Source organism: Thrips palmi, unplaced genomic scaffold (assembly GCF_012932325.1).
Source record: "Thrips palmi isolate BJ-2018 unplaced genomic scaffold, TpBJ-2018v1 HiC_scaffold_3, whole genome shotgun sequence".
NCBI lineage: Eukaryota > Metazoa > Arthropoda > Insecta > Thysanoptera > Thripidae > Thrips > Thrips palmi.
Genome location: NW_023144630.1, coordinates 13,415,081 through 13,435,664, shown reverse-complemented (window position 1 = coordinate 13,435,664; position 20,584 = coordinate 13,415,081). Strand labels below are relative to the sequence as shown.

General features: G+C 48.6%; 1 protein-coding gene across 1 annotated transcript; it reads left to right on the top strand.

Annotated features, from left to right (window-relative positions):
• The first annotated feature begins 10,230 nt into the window (after positions 1 to 10,230).
• Positions 10,231 to 14,185, top strand: LOC117648117. Its single transcript, XM_034390355.1, has 3 exons — positions 10,231 to 10,590; positions 10,669 to 10,839; positions 11,945 to 14,185. Exons 1-3 carry the CDS (start codon positions 10,282 to 10,284, stop codon positions 13,829 to 13,831), a joined length of 2,367 nt encoding a protein of 788 aa, XP_034246246.1. The 5' UTR covers positions 10,231 to 10,281; the 3' UTR covers positions 13,832 to 14,185.
• Positions 14,186 to 20,584: the final 6,399 nt, after the last annotated feature.

Below are 20,584 nucleotides of genomic sequence, written 5' to 3'. Positions count from 1 at the left end.
GTTACGACAAGACACGGTCTGGCGCACACCTACCTTGTAGTTGGCTGGGCGATAGCGAAGCCTGTTGGGATTGAAAAATTTTTCCTGTCTGTCTGTCTGTCTGTGTGTGTACACTACTCCTCCTGAACGGCTCGGCCGATCTGGCTGAGATTTTGCAGGCTTATTAAGGTGCTACCACAATGCTCTCATACTTAAGCCATGTCATACTAGTTAGCATCTCATAATAGGGTACTTTCGTAGAATCCTGAACCGGAAGCAAGCAGACCAGCAGACGCCAAATTGGCCGGAAACTAACCTCTCTTCGGATCCAAAACTATAGCCGAGCTGTTCAAATATTGCTCGCGAAACACATATGCACTGCAAACAAGTATCAAACGACTGTTTATGTTCAAGTGTGGCCGATACGTTTGACTAACGTCTCTTTCCCATGTCAAGTTTGGATCTACTTCCGCCAACATGGCGTCTGTGTGCTTCCGGTTTAGGGATCTACGAAAGTACCCTATTAGTGAGATATGGGCCTTTTGAGCAGGGTTGAGTGTTCTGAACTGTCCTCAGATTGATCTTATTGATGAAATTAATTAATTTTAAGTTATTTCACGCGAATCGTCGTCTTCGTTAATAAATAAGGACAGAAATACGGGGACTACTTCGCCCCGCGGAACCCACAGCATGAGACACTAGCAATTGTGAGTACCAAAATAAGATGAGCACTTGTGTGCATTTAATGTTCATGAAGACCATGCTGCTTCATTTGAAAACCTCTTCAATAACGGGGAAAATGAAATTGTGTTGGAAGTAGAATCTTCGGAACCTGTTCCCCAAGAAAATGAAACACCAGAAAATAATTTTGCCGCCAACAATAATGGAACAAACACTCTGAAAAGAGTTGCACATCCTGAGAACTGGAAGAAAAATATAAATAGGAAACGGAAGAACTCTGGTCAAACCTATCTTGACTATCGTGGTAGAGAAAAGCCAGCAGCTACTATGAGAGGTCCCTGCGCTTGCAAACAACAGTGCAGATTTAAGATAAATGATGAAGATAGGGACATCTTTTTTAAAAGCTTCTGGGCCCTTGGAGATCATCGAAGACATTGGGAGTTTATAACTAACCATGTTGATCAGACAAAAGTAGCAAGAAAAACAGCTGGAGAAGATAATAACAAACGGTCCAACTCCAGAAAATATTTCATCTACAAGGGTGAGGGCAAGAATCGAACGAAAGTGCTGGTTTGTAAGACAATGTTCCTGAACACCTTGGGTATTGGTGCTAACTGGGTTGACAGTGCTTTCACCCACCTCTTGCAAGGAGAAACAGTTACTGTGTCACCAGATAAGAGAGGGAAACATCATACTCGACCAAACCGAACCACTGACATTCAGAAGCAAACTGCACGAGACCACATTAATGAATATCCAAGGATGCCTTCACATTATTGTAGAGCCCGGACCTCAAAAGAGTACCTGGAATCAGGATTGAACATGAGTAAAATGTATCGTCAGTATTTGGAGTGGACAGCAATGAAGGCATTGCCCAAAGAATCAAAGGCCTCAAAGAGGGCATATGAAGAAATATTTAAAACTGAGTTTAATCTTGGTTTCTCCATTCCAAAGAAGGATCAGTGTGCATTGTGTAATCTGGTAAAATTTGGAACAAGGCAAGAGAGAGAAAAGTACAAGGAAAAATATGCTGTTCACATAATGGCAAAAAAACAGGCCCAGAAAGAAAAAGCTGCTGCTAAGAAGCTGGCTGTTGCAGCCCCTAATTCAACTGCCTGCCTGGTGTTTGATTTTCAGAAGATTCTCCAGTGCCCTAAGTCAGATACCTCAACTTTTTTTTATATGGATAAATTATCTGCTTATAACTTCACAGTTTATAACATGGGAATACATGAAGGCCTGTGCTATATGTGGCATGAAGCAATTGCCAAAAAGGGAGCAGATGAGGTAGCCAGTATGCTTTTTCACCACATTGAAATGCTTGCTAAAGGAGGGATTAAAAAAGTCCTGGCCTTTTCGGACTCATGTTGGTCACAGAACAAAAACAGATTTGTTTATTGTATGTTCCTACTTGCTGCAGCTAAATTCAATGTTGACATCAAAATGTGCTTTCTGGAACTAGGCCACACTCACAATGAAGGGGATTCGGTGCACTCAATGATTGAAAAAAGCACAAGAGACAAGCATATATTTGATTTTAACGAATGGATGGAGGCTGTGCGCACTGCAAAAGTTGAAGAACCCATGTATGTTGTCAAGCCAATAACTCAAGATATGGTTTTTGACTTTCATGCTCTTGTAGACATCACTAACTGGGAGAAAGATCTTCAGAAGAAAAAAGTTTACTGGTCAAAACTGAGGGTTGTAGAAGCCTCTCCAGAACACATTGGCATTCTTAAATTTCAGTATGACTTCAACGGTATCCAGAGCTCCATAGATAACAACCAACGAAGAGGACATCCAGTGAATCTCAAGACATATAAACTACAACGAAAGTACAATGGAAAAATTCCTCTAAAAGCCCTGAAGATAGACCACATTAAAAAGCTTTGTAAGAGCTTGGCTATCCCATCTAAGTACCATGCCTTCTATGAGTCTGTAATAAGTCAAGTCGATCCAGTTATTGACGATGAAGAAAGAGACCAACGATTGGAGGAGGACTGCGCTGAGGAACCAAATGAAGAATTAGACAGGTACAGGGAGATAGATAGAAGAACCAGGAGGAAAAAGGGTGTCGGAGCAGAAGGTGGAGCAGAAGGTGGAGATGCTGCTGGAGAAGCAGAAGAAGAAGAAGATGGAGAAGAGAGTGAAGATGATGAAGAAAATGAGGATGACCCTTCAGAGATTTCTGACAGTGATTAATTAGGTGCTGTGAAATTTGCTAGTTCTATTGTGTTACTTAATCTTTCATATTGTTTTTATACTTAGTAGTTTTTATAATTAAGAGTGATAGCCATGAATATCATCACAAACTACTAGTCCTTTTTAAAACTATTGATCTCTAGAAATTGTGTTCTTTCTAGCATGTAAGTTTATATTTTTATATAACCCGTGATTTTTTCATTGGTATGACAATGTTCCTTATTTTCTGCTTTTTAAATCTATAAGGATGTTACATTGAAATGTGTTTGAACTTTAATTGTTTCTTTACTTGTAGTTGTGCTTTCATATTTATTTTTATCTTTCATTACTTACTAGTATTGTACTGTTAAAAATGTGATTTCTTCTAGCCAATACCTGCAATTTCAAAGTATTTAGGATGCGAATTTGTTCTTAATGTTGGTTGAAAAAATAAATGACTTTTTGATTGTGTCTGTTGTCGCTAAGAGTTAATTTATTTAATACGTGCAACGCCTTCCCATGACCCCCTCCGATTTTGACCAAATTTTTTTTCTGAGATGCCCTTATGGTAAGAAAAAAAATCCTAAAATATTAGGTCGCTAAAAAATTTATTGGCCGAGAAAACCAATGTTTTCTAAATTTGCCACTTTTTTTACTTAATTTGGGAGTTTCTTTACTACTCCGAGGTTTTTGGTGCTAAGTGGCTGAAAATCAGTATTCTTATGTAAAATTGCCCAAGGAACAAGAATATGGTCACAGATTTGACCTACGACCGATATCTTGAGAAATACTTACCCAAAACGACCAAATTTTACGGAAAATACCCAAATTTTGGGGAAACGGTCAAAAATTTTTTTTATCCACGATCCGTTGACGCCATCTTGTAAAAAAAAAGCTAATAAAGCTAATGAGCACACGCCCAGGTTCGTAGCTCAAACCGTTTAGAAGCTGTAAGGCGTAAAAGTTGGGGGTTTTTTTGAGGGGGCCTGAAAACCGGCACTTTTGACCTCTGCGCTCAATGTCCGGCACCCGAGCCGTACCAGCCATGATCCTTGCTTTCGAGGTGAGGTCTGGGTGCGTAATGGGAGTCAAGAAGAAGGTGAAGCGGCACAGCGTTTCTGAACGGGGTCCTCTTTAGAGCGCCTGAACAGCCGAGGGTTGGTAAGCTCACCCAACAGCGCTTGGAAAGCACTTGCTGCACCGTGGGCTCGCTCGAGGCCACGGAGAATGCCATTCAGTGTAAGTCTCAAACTGTCGCCCTCGACAAGCTTGGGATTCTGTTGGCTGCCCCTTCCTTCTCTCTCTTTCCCACATGGTCCAAAGCCGTTGCCCCCGACCCCTCAACCTGCCCCCAATCCCGGATATATTGTTTTTGTTTTTCAGATGAATTTCAAGCTTTTTGTCGGAAGCTGTCGCCCTTTGGTAAGCTTAGGAAGTTCTTCGGATCTGTCAGCGTTTTCCCGGCGGTTTTCTCGCTTTCCCAACCCTGAGGGGTCGAGGGCGAGGGGTTTGAAAAGTTGGGAAAGGGTGGAAAACAGCAAGGGGCAGCCGACGACTTGCGATTCTCTCCCGAACCTTCCTGAGGGCGACAGCTTGAGCATGGTGAAAACGGAACCTGGTTTTCCCAGGAAGCCTTTGGTAGAGACACAGGCCACTTCCAGGGAGTTCCTGGGAAAACCAGGTTCCGTTTTTACCGTGAGACCATAACCGAACAAAAGCTTGAAATTCGTCTCAAACAACACACAAGTTATCCAGTGTTTGGGAGGTTAAGGTAGTAGAAACGATGCAGGTCATGTAAAGATGGAAACGTGAATTTTTGTGAGGTTATAGTTTTAAGTGCTCTGAATCCAATGCTAATGAGAAAAATGGCCTTTTCCGAACTAAATTTTGAACAGTAAGTGTTTGAAAATTGCATGGCCCCTTATGGGAAACGCAAGCAAAGCGCCGGTCTCCCGGCTTCGGATGTCAAAACGAAACACTTCGAGTAAAGATGAACAAAAAAGTTTCAGGTGAGAAATGAACAAAAATATCTAAGGAACGAGTGAGAGACAAGTAAAATATGTGTTACCGTCGATATAAGAATGTTTTTAAGAATTAAAACACGGTAAGACGCTCGACTTCAGGCCGTGTCGGCTGCAGAGCGCTGTAGCCAACCTAACGACGCGAAACTTATCTTTAGGGAGGGCGATGGAACCGTCGCGGTTTACAATTTCGTGTCCAATTTTATTATTAATCCTTCCTTTTCAAGTAAAGAACGTCCACGAAATGGAAAACGGGGGCATTTTGTAGATGAAACTACTTTTCATTACCCATATCACTTTTCTCGTCGGCATGTTGGCTTGGACGGCGCCGGCTGAAAGCTAGTCAAAATGAAGCCTTATTTCGAAGACTTTAATTAAAATAAAATTTAAGGGAGCCAGTATAAGCGTAAGAGTAATTTAAAAATTTAAAATTGAATTTTAAAAACAATTTTGGCTCCTCAGCCGTCCTTAACAACCTTTTTCCGTACAGTCACTCACTTGACTAGCATGCATCGTGTCTACTACCTTAAGGGGTCGAGGGCGGTGGTTCGGCAATGTGGGAAAGGAAGAAGAAGAAGAGTGAGGAGGGGGGTGGAGATTGCGGCCGGCAGAATCCAAAGCTGTTAGAAGGCGTTAGCTCGCTGTCTGAAGGTTGAAACAGGTTTCCCGTTTTCGTTTTCCCTAAATTTAGCCTTCTTAATAGGGTGAAACTTTCTATTTTCTCTGACCTTTTCTCCTAGTTTTATTCGCAAGGTTCAATACTTTAAGGAGGTATAAATAAGTATTAAATACGATATTATTGATTTCCGGAGCGAAACGCATGAGCTAAGCAAGCACCCCTACTTCGCATTACTTACACCTCATGCCAGCTTTTAAAATTTTCCCAATCCTGGTTGCGATTTTCCCTTACCTAATTACGGTTTTCCCTGACCTCCAACGCCTCTTTAAATTTCCCTTACTTTACTATGACTCCCCTTATTTCTCTGAGCAGTGTGAACGTGTGAACCTTGCGTTGCCCTCGAGCTGTCGACCGCACTCTCAGACTGTTATTGACTTGTCTGTAGTTAAGGCGCGGGATCACCTAAAACTGAAGTTAACGGATTGGGCTCAAATTTTGAACACGTGTTCGGAACACACTTCTGATGCACCCCACAAATTTTTTTGGCGCTGGTTCAAATTTGAACAAAGATATTGAGCGTTGAACTGTTCAATTTTCGTGCAGCTCACCCACCAAAAGTACGAAACGTAGACCAAAACTAAAAACATATTCCGGCAGTAAAAATGAGCGCCTATCCGTTGTGGTACCTCCGAAGTTCGTGGCAAAGCTCTATGTAGTCAAAAAAGTTGGTCAAAGTTGGGCCAAAATTTGGTCAAAGTTCAACTCCACATTTGACAGACATGCCCCAGGAATTTCGTTTCCAGAGGTACCACAACGTGTGCGCACGTCTTTCCCCTACACGAATCTACCTTCAGATTTTTTGTGGTATCGATACTTTCTGAGGGTGAGCTGCACAAAAAAAGCACTGTTTTTCCCTGCTTTTACTCGTTTTGAATTTGGCGGTCGACTCGTGGTGCTCTGAGATGTGGCGCGGCGGAAAGTTTTGGAACTACGTGCCGGCTGTGGCGGCGACGCGACCGAGCGCGACAGATTTATGACGGACAGCAAGTGCAGCTTGTCGGGTATTGTCTCCGCCTGCCGGCTAGCTGGCTAGCCTGCGTGCGTCCCCCCGCCCCGACCCGTTCCCCGCCTGTCCCCCTCCCCCCGAGCCGGTGCCGCACGGCAAGGCGACGAGGACGAGGATTTCCCAGCCGGACCTGGCCGGTCTCAGTCCGTTCACAGAAGTGGCAAAATCTTCAATAAGAGTCGTTTGCAAAAAAGAACAGCGCCTACATCCGCGAATCTGACCAGATAGAGCAGAGACATATTGCCGATAGAGCTTACCAAGTACTAATAGAAACTACCCGAACCCAAGTCATTTTAGCACATAGCACAGTGCTTCGTAAAAGACAAAGTTGATCAATAAGAGGTGAACTGCTGAAGACAAGAAGCGCAACACGTACTGTGCGGGCAGAGCGTGCCGGCCGCGCGTCACGGCCTCCGCGCGAGTACCGCAGTGCCGCGTCGAACCACGGGGCTACCCGTGGAAGGCGCGGCGCCACGCCACCGCGCTGCGCGAGTACCGCAGTGCCGCGTCGAACCACTACTCTACAAATCAAAGAGTGTACATAGTATGCTCTAACTGGAGCATGCCTGCAAGCACGCTCTAGCTAGCGCATGCCTGCCAAGCATGCACTAACTAGTGCATACATGCCATGTACACGCTTCCTGGTGCAGAAAACTCCCTATCCCTTATGCAGTAAATGTATGCTTCAGTTAGCGTGTACATCGCATGTATGCACTAGTTAGTGCATGCTTGGCAGGCATGCGCTAGCTAGAGCGTGCTTGCAGGCATGCTCCAGTTAGAGCGTACCATGTACACTCTTTGATTTGTAGAGTAGGCTACTCGTGGAAGGCGCGGTGCCACGCGCCGCGGCTTCCCTACGTGTCTCCTACTCCCCCTTCTCGCGGCCGGCACCCGTCTCGCTTTGTGTTGTGGACCTCGTCTACCACATGTAAACTTTACACGAATCGAACGCAAACCGCGTCGTCCTTGATTTGGGAACGATTTCGATACCACGCATTGTATAAATCCTAAATGCGGCGGCAGCGCTGCCGCGCAGCTTTAGCGGCGCGTCAGGAGCAGGCGATTCCGAACACTCTTTTAGTGCTGTAGCTATCGTGCCTTTGAGTGCGAGAGAGACAGCGAGAGAGCAGTGCTCGGAATCACTCTGCAGCGCGTCGCTAGCGCGTCGTGGGGAACTGCACTGTCCGGCTCTTCGACCCGGACGAGGGGCCCTGATAGGGTAAAGTGCCGAACATAGATCGGGGTACCAAACATGGATCATTTCTGTTTGGGGGTCTATAACTAAAGACCAGGTGACCAGATTCTAAATTTCTGTCTTTTCCCTTTCTTAGACTGACCCTTTGACTGTTCGATGTGAAGCTGACAAGTTTGTAACTGCGTCTCTCTACTCTGCAGGGTTGCGTTTAGAAAGACACCTAAAACAGGCCCCCCAAAATCGATGGAAAAATGACGTTCAAAAAAGGGGATTTTTGCACCCCTGATTCTGGGCCAAGCAATCACCGCAGTCACTTCAAAATTTTTCATCGTGCACTTTGGACAGACTAGTTTGATATTCTGGGACTACTGAATGCATACCTTGCTTTGTATCCGTACGCTGGTGGGGTGATCCATGATTGGACCACCCTAACCTAACCTTAGCAAAAATAGCCATATTTTCTTGTCCTCACAACTTCCAAAGTATTCGAGTTAGAGGTACCATTTTTGGTAGCAATATGACCAGTAAGGTAAACATCTATATTAGATTCAAAAATAGTAGTCAACCGATACTTAATTTCGATCTAGAGAAGATTATTTAAAAAGTGATCCATGTTTGGTAACCTTACCCTACCGAGAAGGTGCAGACTAATTTCGAGCCTTGTTTTCGTCGCTCTAGCTCTCTCGCACCTATACGTGACGCCCAATGAGTGTGAGAAAGACAGAGCGACGAAGCGAGAGCTGCATTATGAGGGCGAGAAGGGCCATCTCGGAAAAGGGGCAGGGTGGGGGTCGCCTCGCTCCGGCCGTGCGACCGGGCAGCCTCCGGCGCGTCGCCTCGCGCTATCGATACCGGGAAACGGGATTAGGGCGGGTCAGAAGTTGTGGTGCTGGGTACATGCAGCAACTTGTCATACCTTGTCGTTGTTTTCGGCGGAGTTCTTTGCAGAATCAGGATGGGCAGCCGAGGGGTGGGTGGGGTAGAGGGGCGGGAAGAGCGGGGGGGCACTGCAGGCGGGAAAGGTGGGGTAGGACCTAGGTGGTAGGAGAAGTTCAACGGAGCCTCAGAGAAGCCACTGGTCATTCTGCACTGAGTGTGTCCAGCGAGAAGCATCACCCTGACCCAAGGTGTCCGATGCAGAGTGGAGCGTCCCAGCGATCCCTGTGTTGTGAAAATCGTGTGCTGTGTTAGTGTAGTGATAGTGACACTTGTGGTATTTGATTGAAATGGGCAACAAAGAAAATGCGTCTAGGAGAAAGGACAGCCGCAAAGCTCGAATACGTCGTGCGCGCGCGCAGCAAGTTTGCCCCCTCCAGCAAGATGTCAACGATGAAAATGAACGCCCTGCAAGGTAAGTCCGTGATGTGTGTGTGTGTGCGTGTGCGCGCGCGCGTGTGTGTGTGAGTGTGTGCGTGCGTGCGTGTGCGCGCGCGCGCCACCCGGTGTTGGCCCCCGCGGATGTAGCCGCGGGTCCCGCGGCTCCGCATCGCCGCTGCCCCAAGGCCCTCGGACCCTCACGCCCCTGCAGTCCCAAAGCCACGACTTCTTGGTCTCTGCACCACGTGGCACCGCGGTGTGACGCCCCGCGACGGCCCGCGACGCCCCGTGACGCCCCGTGACGCCCCGTGACGCCCCGCGACGCCCCGCGACGCCCCGCGACGACCCGCGACGCGCCGCGACGCACCGCGACGCAAAGCACCGCGACGCGCCGTGACGCACCGCGACGCACCGCGACGCAACGCACCGCGACGCGCCGTGACGCCCCGCGAAGCACCGCGACGCACCGCTTTGAACCTCAATGTTCAAGCGCTCGACGTCAAAGGGACCCGCGCTATGCCGCGTTCGCTACTCATCACGTATTTCAGTAATTATTTATTTTTGCAGTGCTGCCGCTCCAGAACCAGATGTTGAAATGGTCGATATTGGGTCACCGCGGCGGGGCGCCGTCGTTGATGTGACAAATTCACCAACTGTTCTGTCGTGCCAACGCCCAACTAGAGTTTACGACCGTCAAAATCGAAGGAAATTCAAAACAACTACTGCTCCTGCAAGGTGCGTGGAATTTTGTCAGAGCAATGCTGCCGCGGCGTGCCTGTGGCCTGGAACCGCGGTTTCTCTTTTTTTCAAGCAGCTGGATGTGTTTTTATTACTTGTACGTCTACATTTTCACAGGAGAGGAGAAAAAAGAAGTGCAAGTGAAACCTTGCTGCAGCACACACCAATACGGCGCCGTATCCTGGACACTGTGAATGCATGGGAAACCGCGGTGGGCCGCGCCACGCACCCCGCCGAGGTTCCCAATCAGGGCCCTGCCGAGACCGCCACCGGCCACGCCGTCCGCGACGGGACCGCGGACGTCGACGACCCCCATTGGTACGTCTATCTATTCGCCCCCACATGGCCCCACGAGAGGCACCGGACGCTAACCGCGAAGACGTGTTGCAGGACCGCACCGGGTGACGACGAGTTGGGCGAATTGAATGTGGAGAGGGACCCAACTGATGAATTTGGCATAATTGAGTCAAGACACGTCGTGGACATGGGTCACGTCCTGCGCATGCATACTGCCATCATGAACCATTCCAGGGAGTGCGAGTTCGGCAAGATGAAGCTATTGAAGGTAGAGGATTCAGGAATGCTTGGCGTCTTCTACTTCAAATGTGACCAATGCGAAAAGGTGATGCAACTACGCACCGTGCCGCCTGGAGACGACATCAACAAGCAGCTAGCTTGGGGCTCCAGAAGCATAGGAGTAGGCTTTGCGCAGGCTCAAGAGCAAATGGCCGTTCTAAACGTGAAGGTACCGTCAAAAAATACATTCAGGAAGAAAATCAATGCCGTAGGGAAGGTAAGTGTATGAATGTTGTTTCTCCAAATTTAGCAACTTTTCTCGCGCACTGTCTCACGGAGAGTGATGACTTCGCAGGTTTGGCGGCAGCTTCATGAGGAGGAACGCGCGAAAGCAATCGCGGAGGAGAAGAAGTTAGCAGAAGAGGCGGGCGATGTCGACCAGGGAATTCCCTTCATCACAGTCAAGGTGGATGGGGGGTGGTGTCGCCGGACGTATGGCCATGGCTATGGGGCAAAATCTGGAGTGGTAAGTAAACAACAGACACCGCATCTATGAGTTCCACTCCAATGGTGCTTGCCTTCCACGGGTAGCCCTGTGGTTCGACGCGGCACTGCGGTACTCGCGCAGCGCGGCTGCGTAGCGCCGTGCCTTGCACAGCGGACTGATTCCGAGAGCCGTTTTCGTCGCTCTGTCTCTCTCGCACTCGTGGGGCGTCCAGTACAGGTGCGAGAGGGACAGAGCGACGAAAACGATTCTCGGAATCAGTCTGGAGGTAGCTCCGTGGTTCGGCGCGGCACTGCGGTACTCGCGCAGCGCGGTGGCGTGGCGCCGAGCCTTGCACAGCGGACTGATTCCGAGAGTAGTTTTCGTCGCTCTGTCTCTCTCGCACTCGTGGGGCGTCCAGTACAGGTGCGAGAGGGACAGGGCGACGAAAACGACTCTCGGAATCAGTCTGGAGGTAGCTCCGTGGTTCGACGCGGCACTGCGGTACTCGCGCAGCGCGGTGGCGTGGCGCCGCGCCTTCCACGGGTAGCCCCGTGGTTCGACGCGGCACTGCGGTACTCGCGCAGCGCGGTGGCGTGGCGCCGCGCCTTCCACGGGTAGCCCCGTGGTTCGACGCGGCACTGCGGTACTCGCGCAGCGCGGTGGCGTGGGGCCGCGCCTTCCACGGTAGCCCCGTGGTTCGACGCGGCACTGCGGTACTCGCGCAGCGCGGTGGCGTGGCGCCGCGCCTTCCACGGGTAGCCCCGTGGTTCGACGCGGCACTGCGGTACTCGCGCAGCGCGGTGGCGTGGCGCCGCGCCTTCCACGGGTAGCCCCGTGGTTCGACGCGGCACTGCGGTACTCGCGCAGCGCGGTGGCGTGGCGCCGCGCCTTCCACGGGTAGCCCCGTGGTTCGACGCGGCACTGCGGTACTCGCGCAGCGCGGTGGCGTGGCGCCGCGCCTTCCACGGGTAGCCCCGTGGTTCGACGCGGCACTGCGGTACTCGCGCAGCGCGGTGGCGTGGCGCCGCGCCGTGCACAGGTAGCTCCGTGGTTCGACGCGGCACTGCGGTACTCGCGCAGCGCGGCGGCGTTGTGCAGTCTTGGGGATAGCGATATAACAATTTGTGTGTTTGTTGTTTTACAGGCTGTCATCATAGGCGCCCGGACCAAGAAGCCACTCTATGTGGGGGTGGACAATAAGTACTGCCAGTTGTGTATCAAGGCCAGGAAAATGAAGGAGGAGCCGCGTCCTCATGATTGCATTGTCAATTATCAGGGGCCGTCTACGGGCATGGAGGCTGACATTATCATTAGGGGGCTGAATTTCATTCAGAAGGAGCATAGCGTCTGGCCTAAGTATATTGTTGGCGATGGCGATGCAAGTGTGTTCTCGAGGATTCAGCAGCAGACGACTCGAGGCCGATTTTGCGAGAAGATCGAGTGCGCCAATCATGCTGTGAAGAACTTTACTTCCAGAATGCACGCCATCGCGAAAAATACGAATGGTGACAAAGAGGGTCGTGTCCTGCTGAAGCCGCTGATTCCTCGCCTCACTAGTGGTGCACGAGGGGCTATCCGCAATAATGTGGGCCAGAGTGTGGACCAACTGCGCGCCGACCTGTGGAACGGCCCCATGCACGTGTTTGGGGAGCATTCACAGTGCGGCGCTTTCTGCGATCGCAAGGACTCTGACGAGCCCAACAATGTGGACATAGCAACAAAGACAGACGTTCTGAGCAAGGTGCGTGCGGCAATCCAGACTTTGGTGAACAACGCGGCCAAGCTCCGTTTGAATGAAACCACCAATCACTGTGAGTGTTTTATGTCCTTACTAGCTAAGCTCACAGGAGGCAAAAGGGTGGACTTGTCCACTGGCTGGCTCTATGAACATTGTTGCTATGCCGCGGCGTTGGCCTACCTATTTGGACCTGCCTGGCACCTCGTCGCGTGGGAGGCCGCGATGGGAAGCCCCCTGGGCAGTGTGGCTCAGAAAGTGTTCAGCGCGAGGGCCGTTGAGAACGAACGGTTGCGGAGCAAGCGACTCGCGGACCGCGAGGCGAGGGAACGCGGTGAGTGGGTACCTCGGCGGCGGGCCCCCGGCGGTGCGCCTGACGAACACTACGGACGGACACAGGAACAGGTACTGCAGGAACAACCCGACGTCTCTGACGACGAGCTGCAACGACGCATAGACCTAAAAATTGGGGAACTTTGCGACCAAGTCCCGGACGATTCGACTTCTTTGAGGGTAGCAACGGTGGAGACAGTGGGGCAGCACAACAACGACTACTACAAGACTCTGAGAAAGGACCGAGTGACTGCCTGTTGGGCCGGTGACATTATGAGCAAGAGAGACACCACTTGCCGGGGTAATCTTGTCAAGGCAATACTCTACGGGCCTGACATTGGCAAAAAGGAACAAATACAGAAGGGCCATGCCGCCGAAGTTGATGCCAAGAAGGCGTACGAGGCGCTGCGCGGCACCAAGGTGGTGGAGTGCGGAATTTTCATACGCCCCGAACTTCCCCACCTTGGTGCCAGCCCCGACGGCTTGGTCGGCACGGACGGGCTCATCGAGGTAAAAAATTTCTCAAAATTAGACGGAAGAACCATTTTGCAAACTTTTGGCCACCCTGATACACGACAAAAGCTTCGCAGTGTCCTAAAATTCAAAAAAAAGATGTCCCGTAAAGAATTAGCAAAAGTCCATGTTGTAAGTAAATTTGACGTTGAGCCAAATGAGAACAGTAAGCCATATGTACAGGTTCAAATGCAGCTCGCCCTGTCGGGTCGGGAATGGTGCGACCTCGTTCTGATTGCAGGCACAGACATGGAGATTTTCAGAATCCAGAGAGATAGACATTATTGGAACAGGACACTTGAACCGACACTTACCAATTTTTATTATGATTGCCTTTTACCAGAGATGCTCGACAGCCGGACAATCAGGGGTTGTGCTCCACGTGAACCTCAGTATGTCATACAGGCGCAGCAACGGAATCAACACAACGATGATTCCGATGAAGACTGATGAAACTTTCTCTTCTCATTTGGCTTTTACTTTATTTGATATTATTGCACCTTGATGTGGCCCGTTCGTGGCGCGTGCCGTGCCCCTCTCTGTCGAGGTGTCTTTCGCCTATACTAGCATGATGGGGAAAAGGGGGAGGGGGGGGGACACTGAAATGTAAAATAAAAGTTGTACATACTTATGCTTTCAGGACAAAGCTATTTGATCTTTGTTGTCATCTTGCTACAATCTGTTTTGTATAAAAGTGCCTTGCCGTCCGAATAAAATAAATTTTTTTACTATGCCGCAAGCGTTTTCATTCCTACAAACACCTGATACAGCGTCACAATTTCACTGCCTCAGTCCTCGGGAAAGGGAAATTGACGGAGCAGATTGAACTTATGTGCTAGAGATTAGCATGAAGCGCTCTTGGAGGCGAGCGACAAAAACAACTTCAACTCTGAACCATATTGACAGCACAGTCGCCCCCGCATTACCCGCTTTATCCTCCTATTGTGTGACAGGAGTCGTCTGCTGGGCGTCTGGCCACAGGTCTGGCCCGTCTGGCCTGGCTCGCCTGGTCGCCTTGGTCTCCTTGCCATGCCGCCGCGCGCTCGAGGTGAGGGAGGGGGAGGGGAAGAGGGGCAGCGGGGAGCGCACTGCAGAAAGGGAGGGGTGGGGAGCCTCGCCCGGGCGAGCACTTGCTGACGGACAGTTGACAGGTACACAGGTACGCTGTAAAATTATGAAAGAAAAGAGGAAAAGGGACGCACTGGCCTATGCTTTTGCAAGGAGACAAAATAGGCAAGGTGCTTTTGACAGAGTACCGCTAACAGCGCTATCTCTCGGAGAGTGCGTACACTTTTAGCAACGGAGATGTGCGCGGAGTATTGACCGGAGCAGCCCTCGCTATACCCCGCGCGGGGGCCGGACCCGCGCGGCCCCAACGCTCCAACTCCGGAGGGTGATCCCGCGCCTTAATTGGCAAAAAATTTCATGCCAAAATGAGTTCATGTTTATTGAGGGCACCAGTATGATTTCGGGGAACAAATAACGTGAATATGAGTGGGATAATACCTGTTTTGACATTGCAACAGCTTTGATTTTCAAATAAACACGTTTGGGTTGGCCTTTCTACCGCTGCACCACTGAGGATATGTTTGAACAGCTCCAAATCGACGAGAAGCTCGTCTTTCTGACCAGTAATGATTTTATCACCATAAAATGATCAATTGGCCACAAAATTTAGGTTCAAGGACCATCCACTCTCCCAGGGAATACTCGCCCCGCCCCTTGGCAGGAGGTGCCCCTGTCCCTGGCAGTAGGTGCCCCGGGCCGGGGCACCTACTGCCAATTGCAGAGGTGCTTAGAGTAGGAGATAACTCTACATAAACGTGTCATATTTTAGTTTCTATCAACGGGTTATTGTAGATTAAGGATCAATGAAGTTTTCTGACTACACATATTCGTCACCAAGTAGAAACAACGCAAACCAGAGACAAAATCCAAAAAGTGGCAGGAGGTGCCCCACTCTCCCTTACAGTCAGCTCTGGTTAACTGTCCCGAGTTGGCCCCTGGTTAGATGTCCCAGAGACATCCCCACCACCACTGGCCGGCGAGGGATTACCGGCTATCCCCCGGGCCCGGGTCGGCCGGGCCTACCTGCCCGGCCTCTGGTTAGCTGCCCTCGGCGCCTCCCGGTTGTCGGGGCGCTAACCAGAGCTGACTGTATACGAAATACCCTTTAAAAATGAGAAAAGTAAGTAAACGCTGTTGGGGAAGGAATTTCAAAAGACAAAAAAGGCATTGAAAGGTCAGAAAGTCATTGAAGAATCCACAAATCAAAAAAGTTCCAAGGCATTACACTCTCAAAAAGTCTAAGTTCACTTTTAAATCGGTGTATTACGCTCGTCGGTTCGGTTGGGGACCCCTTGGCGTAACACCTCCCAACGTAACATTAAGCACTTGAATCAAGCATTTAGTGACGGACGATTCAGTTTTACCAGAAATTAAGTGAAATTAAGGTGAGTCTCGTCCAACGATTTTGGTCAACACTCTTTCTATTTCGTACAAGGAACCACCACGATTCAGCAATGTGTCGGACGACCAGCAAAGACATACACAGAGATGGCCTGTTTAGAGAAGCAGGAATGACGCCGCGCAATCGGTACGAGTTTGTGGAGCGCACCACGCAGGGCGTCTGCATACACCAGTAAAACCAAATGGTGGATACAGCGGAAATCCAAGAAGGCTTAAGTAGCCTCACTTTTGTTCGAAAATAATACGCCTTATTCGTTCAGAAGGCGCAGCAGGGCGGCGACCCTATGATGCTTCGGTTCTCACATGTACGACAGTAGCGCAACAATCCAGGGTGCGCACACTCTCGGACTCGTATTGACTTTTTATCTTTTGCCATAAAGGTTTTTTGCAAACGTAATATGTACTATTTTCTCTTTGGCTATTCACTATTTTGTTCGTTGTTGGCTGAGCGATAGCGAAGCCCGTTACTCCAGTGCGGTTGAAAAGTTTTGTCTGTCTGTCTGTCTGTGTGTGTGTGTGGTGTACACTACCCCTCCTGAACGGCTCGGCCGATCTGGCTGAGATTTTGCAGGATTTTTAGGTATGTTCTTGGCTCGGCACACGCGAAATTTCACGATCCTCCCTCAACTGGTTCAGTTTTTATAGCCGAAAAACACCTAAAAAACGGCGAAAAATCGGTTTTCTGCAGGTAATCACCTCTGTCTTGAAAAAAGGGGGGTCTGGGGGCGGAGCCCCCCAGCCCCGACAAGTTAAAAAGTGACAACGGTCAAGATCGGGTTTTCTTTAGATGAAGCAACTCTACCTAGAATTAAGGGGGGTCTGGGGGGGGGGAGCCCCCCCGCATGCAACACGTAAGAAGTATCCGACAATGGACAAGCCAAATTGGCTTAGCCAATGCCTGCCGAAGGCAGGCTAGCGCCGCAGGCCAGGTGGGTACGCCAGGCGCGGATTGGAGGAACTGGCCGCGAGCCATCGCGAACCCTGTTACGACAAGACGCGGTCTGGGTAAACCTACCTTGTAAAATGTTTATAGTCCATTAAACCGGACTTAATGTCATTTGCAATGTATTTTTCAATTTCTATATGCTCTATTGACATTATATCCCTAAAACGATAAAAATTGTGCATAGTTAAGAAGGAAATAGTACTTTTTACGTTTGCTAAAAAACCGCTATAAGAAAGAGAGAAAAAAAATTTCCCGCCAAGGCAAGCTTAGCAAAGCGGTCTTGCCGTGGACCGGCAGGGGAGCGGCAGAGAGGGGCAAGGGGGGAGGGGGTGGCTGTGAGGGAGGAGGGGGACTGGCGTGGTGAGGCGGCGCGGCGGGGCGGCGCAGGACGACGACAGACGACCACACACCATGCAGTCCCCTCCAGCGCGCTGAATGGATGGATGGGTGGAGGGTGGAGGGGATGGGAAGTGGGATCGGATGCAGAGCTAGAAGCGGTAGCAAGACCGCTTAAAAGTCCATATAGGTCTGAGCGTGCAGTTAAACTGACCTTTCCCGGTACGGACCGCGGGGGGGAACTCAACACTAAAAAGGGCGGTGTGCTTCTGGGGGCGTTTTGCCTTGCTACCAGGCGCTTTGTGACGTCATGCCTACCAGATCCTGTCGGGCCAACGTGACCATGATGAACTTGCACAGAAATCGACAATCAGGGGGGATCACTAAAAAAAAAAATCACATAAACCACACCTAAAAAACACAAGAAATGCTAAAACAAGCATGCTCTGTGCCCCTAAACGAGCAATTATGTGTTTTCACCACAGACAACTCTATGAGACATGACATTGGGAATGTTGGCAACAGAGGCGGAAACACCTTGGAAAGGGCGGCGGGAAATTTAAATATCACCCATTGCACGTGCCCCAGTCTCCCGCGTCTCCTGTCTCTCTCGCACTCGGCCGTGTTTACGTGTTTACTGTCGCCGGCAGCAGTAAAGTGGCACTCCTGCAGTGGCAACAAAGGCAACAGAGCAAGGGAAAGAGGAACCAGAGGAACTCAATTTTTCCTGTTTATTTGTTCTACTTTCTTAAACTAGTTTATAAAGTTCTGGCATAGTACATAAGAAAGGTGAGAATATCTTCTGCCAGCATTCCAAAACAAGTGGATGGGGCACGATGGTGCGCTCATCGGGAACTACATGTGCAGTCTCTGGTTGCAAGAATAATACAAGTACTGAGAATATAAGTTTTCACAGAGTCCCAAAAAACAAGTAAGTTTCCTAGAAGATATGTTAAATCAAAAAAGACAAAATAAAAGATTTTTAAAAAATTTTCAGAGTACCAAACTTGACCAATAACAATGACACCAAACAATGCCAATTAATTATTTTTGACATGTTAGGTTTGCATCAGACTGGGTGGCGTGCTTAGGAAATCCAGTGCATGCAGGGAAATCCGAAGAAGTGTTGTATAAGACCATTCGAGTGTGCTCTGCACACTTCAGAAAGGAAGACTACAACAACTCGAGGTCGAAAACTTTGAAGTGGAATGCTGTGCCCTCTCTTTTGTTACCAGGTACATATGAAGAGCATCACACTATGTTAAAAAGTTTTGCCGCTAAATTATAATTTGAAGACTCTGACATATTAATCAACATCTCGCCCTTTTCTTCCAGAAAAACCTCTGTTGTCTCAGGCTCCTCCCAGTGCTTCTGATGATGCTGAAGGTTCTCAAACTTCTCGCACAGCTTCAGCAACTCTTTCTTCTGTTGATGATTTAGATCCAGATGAGCCCTCTGTCGAGACTCCTCAGGTGCCTGTGGAAGGTAATTTTATTATTAGCTGACAAAACTTTTCTCATTATTACCACTTCCTTCGCATCAGCTTTCAGTGTGCAATTTTTTTTCCAGCTGTTGTGAATGATACGCCAGATCAGGGAACTGATGCAGATGACTCTGGAATTGTTCTGACAGAATCCATAAATGATACCTCTTTATTATTTAATCGACAAGGTCATGAGAATGATAATGACCAAATTAATAATCTTAATTTAGAACTTTCCAAAGAATCTTTACAGGACAATTTATCAGGTAACGTTTTTTTAATGCATAGTTTTATGAGGCTAGTTTAATTTAAGATGGCTCAAATTTTAATTTATTTTCTCTTTGTTGACGGGTGACTAGATGTCTCCATGAATGATATTGAAGTCGACTTAGAAGTCTCAGCTATCACTGATCATGACTACAATCTGCCAATATTAATTGAAGAAGACCTAGCCAGTAAGTGAGCATTTAAAAAAAAAATTACTTTAAAATTTTAAACCAAGTCTTTAAAAGAATGAATGAAATAGATTGTTGTGTCTTTTTACTCTTAGCTTACCTTATAAATTGTTGTTCTGTGTTGCAGATCCGGGTCCATCAGCTGCTTCAACACCACTGCCACCCAAACGTCGCAAGGGTCTTGAGTTCATTCCCCCAAGAGTTCCGCCTTCTATGAGAACTCCTCTTGTGGACACACTTCTTGAGGTTGCCAGAAAGAACTTGCAGAGGAATCGAAGCCTGCAACACAAGTACAAAGCAAAGTGTCAAGAGGTGAAAGAAATGAAGAATACGCTGGAAAATAATGCCCTAGAAGTGATACGAGAAAAATTGTCTCCATCTTTTTACAAAATGTTGGAGTGCCAAGTGAGGAATTTTGGACGACACCCCAATGCCAGGCGCTACACGAACGACGAAAAGGCGATATTTCTGGGCATGCACAAGAAGGGGCGGAGCAGCTATAATAGCTTTCCCATAATCAAGCCCACCAGAAAAACGCTTAGAAAAGTGACAAAATCGTTTAACCTGCAGCCTGGTCTCAATCCTTTGTTAATGGAGCCCTTGAAAGAAAGAGTAAAAAATATGGAAGACATGGATAAAGATGTAATAATTATTTTTGATGAAACAGCTGCCAAAAAGGCGTTTTATTATGACCATGTTAAGGACCAGGTGGTTGGTGTGGTGGATTTGGGCAATGGTGATAGGCGTCTGATCCCCTCTGATGAGGTCATGATAGCTCTAGTAAGGAGTATATATCACCAGTGGAAGCAGCCCATTGCTTATTGGCCCTCAAGTGGAAAACTGACTGGCTCTGATTTTGCCCAATTATTTTTAGAAGCTGTTCAATGTGTGCAAGCAACAGGGCTCAGGGTGCGCTGCATTCTTGTTGATGGCCTAGGTAAAAACCAAACAGCTCTGGAAATGCTGGGAGCCCGGATCCACAGGCCTTTTCTCTACATTGGTGGCCAAAAGATTTTTTCAGTTTCTGATGTGTCACATCTGATTAAGTGCCTCAGGAATGCACTGCTAAAATATTTACTTTATCTTCAGAATGGCACAGTGGTTAAAAAGCAATACATAGATGATTTTATCAGATTTGATATGCAGATCCATCCAAGGTTGGCCAAGAAGGTGACTGAAGCCCATCTGAACCCTGGCCCATATCAAAAAATGAATGTTGCAATGGCAAAGCAACTCCTGAGCAAACCGGTGGCCACAGGCATCACAATGATGACCATGCTCAACGCTATGCCACAGGAGGCCATTCACACAGCCAAATTCTGTGAGAGAATAAGTAATTTATTTGACTCTACAAATGGAGTTCACATCAGTAATGAAAATGACCCGGAAAATTTTAAATGTGCTGTGACCAAAACGTCTAACCATACTGGTTTAGGCGTCAAATGATTGTTGAGATTTCGCACTGGCATTTTCCTGGAGCAAAACAGCTGCACTTTCCGGAAAACTGGGTCATG

Coding starts and splice junctions, on each gene's coding strand:
- LOC117648117 (XM_034390355.1), top strand. CDS start 10,282: ATGGGTCACGTCCTGCGCATGCATACTGCCATCATGAACCATTCCAGG. Junction 10,591..10,668: donor AAATCAATGCCGTAGGGAAG/GTAAGTGTATGA, acceptor ATGACTTCGCAG/GTTTGGCGGCAGCTTCATGA. Junction 10,840..11,944: donor ATGGGGCAAAATCTGGAGTG/GTAAGTAAACAA, acceptor GTTGTTTTACAG/GCTGTCATCATAGGCGCCCG.